A 6,000-nucleotide genomic window follows, 5' to 3' on the forward strand; every position below is an offset into this window, starting at 1 on the left:
TATTCCTGCAGAGTGATTGACTGAAATTATTGGCGATGTGTATTTTGTCTCATTTTATTTCTCCAACCAGATTTATTGAGGGCAACAAAATTGAAGAGATAAACAAATATGCCTTCCGAGGACTTCGGGATGTTACACATCTGTGAGTATAACATACAGCAAGGAAAGGCTAAGTCACTGCAGAATGCATGTTTAGATTACATAGTTTTATGATAGGCATCATATAAAATATTTAGTATATATATTTTTTGCTTAATATTTTATTTTCACGACATAATGTGATACATAATGCACTTTTTATTGTTTGTTCCTCTTTTGTAAGTCACTTATAATAAAAGTGTCTGCTAAATGGATAAATGTAGGCTAAATAAATGATACACTGTTGACTGCTGTTGTCTTGAGTATTATTATAAGGTACATTGGTGCTTAACATTTTTGATTGATCTTGCATAAATAAGTATAAACAATAAATAAAGTATTTTGCCCATGTGTATTGATTCATTTCTTCTCTGTTTTTTTTTTTTTTTTTTCAGATCATTAGCAAACAACAATATACAAACATTTCCCAGAGGTATTTTTTCTGATCTGCGCTCTTTGATTGAACTGTGAGTTCTTCAGTCACTATCTGCTAATGTGCACATGTACCGGTATTCATATTGCAAGGCAACCACTTGTACCAACCAACCATATATATATATATATATATATATATATATATATATATATATATATATATATATATATATATATATATATATATATATATATATATATGGTATATTATTTATATACACCGTTCAGGCATAATATGACCACTGACAGGTGAAGTGAATAACGCTGATTATCTCTTCTTCACGGCACATGTTAGTGGGTGGGATATATTAGGCAGCAAGTGAACATTTTGTCCTCAAAGTTGATGTGTTCAAAGCAGGAAACATGGGCAAGCATAAGGATTTGAGTGAGTTTGACAAGGGCCAAATTGTAATGGCTAGAAGACTGGATCAGAGCATCTCCAAAAGTGCAGCTCTTGTGGGGAGTTCCCGGTCTGCAGTGGTCAGTATCTATCAAAAGTGGTCCCAGGAAGGAACAGTGGTGAACCACAACAGGGTCATGGGCGGCCAAGGCCCATTGATGCACGTGGGTAGTGAAGACGAGCTACTGTAGCTCAAATTGCTTAAGAAGTTAATGCTGGTTCTGATAGAAAGGTGTCAGAATACACAGTGGATTGCAGTTTGTTGCGTATGGGGCTGCAGAGCTGCAGACTAGTCAGGTTGCCCAGGCTGACCCCTGTCTACCGGCGAAAGCACCAACAGTGCTTGTGAGCATCATAACTGGACCACGGAGCAACGGAAGGTGGCCTGGTCTAATGAATCATGTTTTCTTTTACATCACGTGGATGGCCGAGTGCATGTGCGTTGCTTACCTGGGGAACACATGGCCCCAGGAGGCACTATGGGAAGAAGGCAAGCTGGCAGAGACAGTGAGTGTGATGCTTTGGGCAATGTTCTGCTGGGAAACCTTGGGTCCTGCTATCCATGTGGATGTTACTTTGACACGTACCTCCTACCTAAGCATTGTTGCAGACCATGTACACCCTTTCATGGAAACGGTATTCCCTGGTGGCTGTGGCCTCTTTCAGCAGGATAATGTGTCTGTCTGCTGCTAACATCTTGGTGCCAGATACCACAACACACCTTCAGGGGTCTAGTGGAGTCCTTGCCTCGACGGGTCAGGGCTGTTTTGGCAGCAAAAGGGGGACAAACACAATATTTATACAACACAATATACAGTGCATCACAGCGCTTCACTTTTTCCAAAAAAATGTATGTTACAGCCTTATTCCAAAATGGATTATATTAATTATTTTTTTCCTCAATTCTACAAACAATACCCCATAATGACAACGTGAAAGAAGTTTATTTGAAATCTTTGCAAATTCATCAAAAATAAAAAACGAAAATAACACATGTACATAACTATTCACAGCCTTTGCTCAATACTTTGAAGCACCTTTGGCACCAATTACAGCCTCAAGTCTTTTTGAGTAAGATGCTACAAGCTTGGCACACCTATTTTTGGACAGTTTCTCCCATTCTTCTTTGCAGGACCTCTCAAGCTCCATCAGGTTGAATGGGGAGCGTCAGTGCACAGCCATTTTCAGATCTCTCCAGAGATGTTCAATCATGTTCAAGTCTGGGCTCTGGCTGGGCCACTCAAGGACATTGACAGAGTTGTCCCATAGCCACTCCTTTGTTATCTTGGCTGTGTGCTTAGGGTTGTTTTCCTGTTGGAAGATGAATCTTCGCCCCAGTCTGAGGTCCAGAGCGCTCTGGAGCAGGTTTTCATCAAGGATGTCTCTGTACATTGCTGCATTCATCTTTCCCTCGATCCTGACTAGTTTCCCAGTTCCTGCTGCTGAAAAACATCCCCACAGCATGATGCTGCCACCACCATGCTTCACTGTAGGGATGGTATTGGCCAGGGGATGAGCGGTGCCTGGTTGCCATGATGCTTGCCATTCAGGCCAAAGAGCTCAATCTTTGTTTCATCAGACCAGAGAATTTTGTTTCTCGTTCAGGTGCCTTTTGGTAAACTCCAGATGGGCTGTCGTGTGCTGTCTGGCCACTCTACCATACAGGCCTGATTGGTGAAATGCTGCAGAGATGGCTGTTCTGGAAGGTTCTCCTCTCTCCACAGAGAAACGCTGGAGCTCTATCGGAGTGACCATCAGGTTCTTGGTCACCTCCCTGATTAAGACCTTTCTTCCCCGATCGCTCAGTTTCAGTTACAGCTCTAGAGTCCTGGTGGTTCCAAACTTCTTCCATTTACGGATGATGGAGGCCACTGTGCTCATTGGGACCTTCAATGCTGCAGAAAATGTTCTGCACCCTTCCCCAGATCTGTCCCCCAGATACCATCCTGTCACGGAGGTCTGCAGACAATTCCTTGGACATCATGGCCTGGTTTGTTCTCTGACATGCACTGTTAACTGTGGGACCTTATATAGACAGGTGTGTGCCTTTCCAAATCACGTCCAATCAACTGAATTTACCACAGGTGGACTCCAATCAAGTTGTAGAAATATCTCAAAGATGATCAGTGGAAACAGGATGCACGTGAGCTCAATTTTGAGTGTCATGGCAAGCTGTGAATACTTATGTACATGTGATTTTTCGTTTTTTAATTTTTATACATTTGCAAAGATTTCAAATCAGATTCTTTCACGTTGTCATTATGGGGTATTGTTTGTAGAATTGAGGAAAAAAAGAATGAAATGAATCCATTTTGGAATAAGGCGGTAACATAACAAAATGTGGAAAAAGTGGAAGCGCTGTGAATTTTCCGGATACACTGTATATACTATGCTAAATAGTTGGGAAACATTGATATTGAACTCGCATCATGTAAATGGTTTTGTTAATTTTCCAAGCAAATAACTTTTAATTATTGAATCTCTAAAAAACAGAGACCTGCGAGGGAACATGTTCCAGTGCGACTGTGAGTCCATGTGGCTGATGCTGTGGTTGAAGCGATCCAATGCCACAATCTCAGATGTTTACTGTGCCAGTCCATCTGGTATGAAGGGTGTCCTGTTAAAGGATGTCCCAGAAAAACACAGCAAGTGTGTCTCCACAGGTAACATAATTTCTGTTGCTCAGATATCTTTCAGATGAATTTTGGCAACGAGCATCTTGATAAATGCTGTGAAAAGGAAGTTGCGATAGTCTTTTCTTCCTTATTATGAAATGGCTTCTCGAACAAGACAAAAATGTAGGGCAGGACTTTGTCCATTGGAATTGATTTGTTGTTAGACTATTTTGGTTTGCTATTGCTGTGATCTCATGTGGGTGACAGCTTGTCCTGCCCTCGCGCCAGAGAAGAGATGTCGCTGCAAGAGGAAGGGAAAGATATTTTGATTAAAGATTATGAAGGCATATGAATTTCTTTAAAAAATGATGGTGTACAATAGATAAATTATTTATAATAAAAGCTGCAAGAATTGTCCATTTTGACTTAAAAGAAAACGTGGTTTGTTTATACTTGTTTAATGACAATGAATGAATGTGCTGTCTGTTTCTTTTCCCTTCAGAATTTGTTCAGCATCAAATATTGAACACTCAATCCATGTCAGCAGACATCTTCTCTCACAAAGATGATATATATGTCGCAGTGGCAGTTCCAAATTCAGACAGCTGCATGATCATGGAATGGGATCACATTGAGACAAAATTCCGGCCTTTTGATGACATCACAGGTTTGAGACAATTAGCTCTATAATTATTTGTTATATGTCATAATTATGAAAGAGTATAGAAGTTTATTTAAAAAAAAAATATATATATATATATATATTATATTTCAGGACGGTCTGTTGTTGGGTGCAGATCTGTTCTGATCAACGAGCAGGCACTTGTCATTGTCTCCCAGCTCTTTGATGGCTCCCTTGTCTACAAATATGACCAGGCACAGAATAAGTTCACCAAGTTTCAGGCAGTAGAAATGCTCAATGTGTCCAAGCCAAATGACATTGAAGTCTTCCAGATTGGAGATGACTGGTTCTTCCTTATTGTCGACAGTTCCAAAGCTGGAATGACAACTCTGTTTAAATGGAACGAAACTGGTTTCTACCCATATCAGTACCTCCATGAGTGGTTTCGTGACACTGATGCAGAGTTCTTTTATTTAGATGGCAAATCTGTTCTTGTACTAGTGAGCCGCTCCCAGGTTCCTGTTATCTACCAATGGAACAAGAGCACCCAGAAGTTTGTTCTCCATGACGAGATAGCAAATATGGACGAAATTGTAAGCGTGAAAGCCTTTAGGATTAAAGACGTTCTCTACCTTGCCCTCGCCTGCTACATCGGTGACTCAAAAGTCATGAAGTGGACCGGCAAACACTTTGAAGAAGTACAGGGCTTCCCTTCACGTGGTGCCACGGTATTACAGCCCATCAAGTTCAAAGACCAGCACTATTTGATTCTGAGCAGTGATTATTCTTTCTCCCAGATCTTCAGATGGGATGAGGAGAACCAGAGTTTTATCAAGTTCAGGGATGTGTATGTTCAATGGCCACGCTCATTCACAGCACTGTCCACAGACCAGCGTGATTTTGTGCTGGCCACCAGTTTCAAAGGCAAAACCAAGGTTTTTGAACATATTTCAGTGGATTATAGCAAATGAGGCATATGCTGTTATTTGTTCCATCTGAGCAAATGCTAAAACAAAACTCTATTCTTCAATATATGCATACATTTAACCGTGATATTTATGAATGTAATGTTTTGTCCACAAAAAGGCCGAAACCCAGTGCACATCTCTATTCTCTAGTCTTGCAAAAGCTATTTATGCAACATTTTTGTATTAAAGTTTGAATAAATAATGCACTGCAGCTTAATTTATTCAGATGTTGAAAAGACTGTTTGATTATATCAGGGCCCTTTTAAATAGTTTCTTTGTGAAATATCAGGTTCACCAAAGGTAGGGACTCAGACTTCAATCCAAAAGACTGGACTTAAGCTTGTCAGCTCTAAGCTAATTTATATCCTAATGCGCTGGTTTGACTTTATGCAAGCATGTTATGTGCTATTATTCAATAGAGACCCTCAATGTTATTGCCTTTGATGAATGAAAGCCTTAGATTTTTTTTTTACAGAGCAGGATCTTTTTGTCAGTTTTATTACTGTAGCTGGCCGAACAATATACTGAATGTAAAATTGAAAATATATAAATGATAATAAATAAAACAGCATCTTCTATTGATCTGCTCATTCATTCTTGTTGGATCTCATTGGCATGTATGCCTTTTACATTTCTTATAAAGAAGCCAGCTGCATAAATGGTTTTGCAGCTCGTCTTGAATGCATCACTGTTCCATAAACACAGAACATAATAAGAAATAAGCACATTCAAATGGACATTCCAGATGACACTTTACTCCTTGACAGTGAGAAACTGCTTATGTTCACAAGGATCACTTTACCAGCCAGTCAGCATCATTCT

The 6,000-nt window shown here is 39.9% G+C and overlaps 1 protein-coding gene across 1 annotated transcript in view; it reads left to right on the forward strand.

Annotated features, from left to right (window-relative positions):
• The window catches only part of lgi2b (leucine-rich repeat LGI family, member 2b), an 8,425-nt gene extending 2,662 nt beyond the window's left edge, over window positions 1-5,763 (forward strand). Inside the window, exons 4-8 of the mRNA XM_079812981.1 lie at window positions 71-142; window positions 534-605; window positions 3,467-3,636; window positions 4,091-4,255; window positions 4,364-5,763. Coding sequence (XP_079669107.1) covers window positions 71-142; window positions 534-605; window positions 3,467-3,636; window positions 4,091-4,255; window positions 4,364-5,181 — 1,297 coding nt within the window. The 3' untranslated portion in view covers window positions 5,182-5,763. The remainder of the gene's footprint in view (window positions 1-70; window positions 143-533; window positions 606-3,466; window positions 3,637-4,090; window positions 4,256-4,363) is intronic.
• Window positions 5,764-6,000: the final 237 nt, after the last annotated feature.

The sequence above is a fragment of the Gobio gobio genome (genome assembly GCF_949357685.1).
Source record: "Gobio gobio genome assembly, chromosome: 3".
Lineage (NCBI taxonomy): Eukaryota > Metazoa > Chordata > Actinopteri > Cypriniformes > Gobionidae > Gobio > Gobio gobio.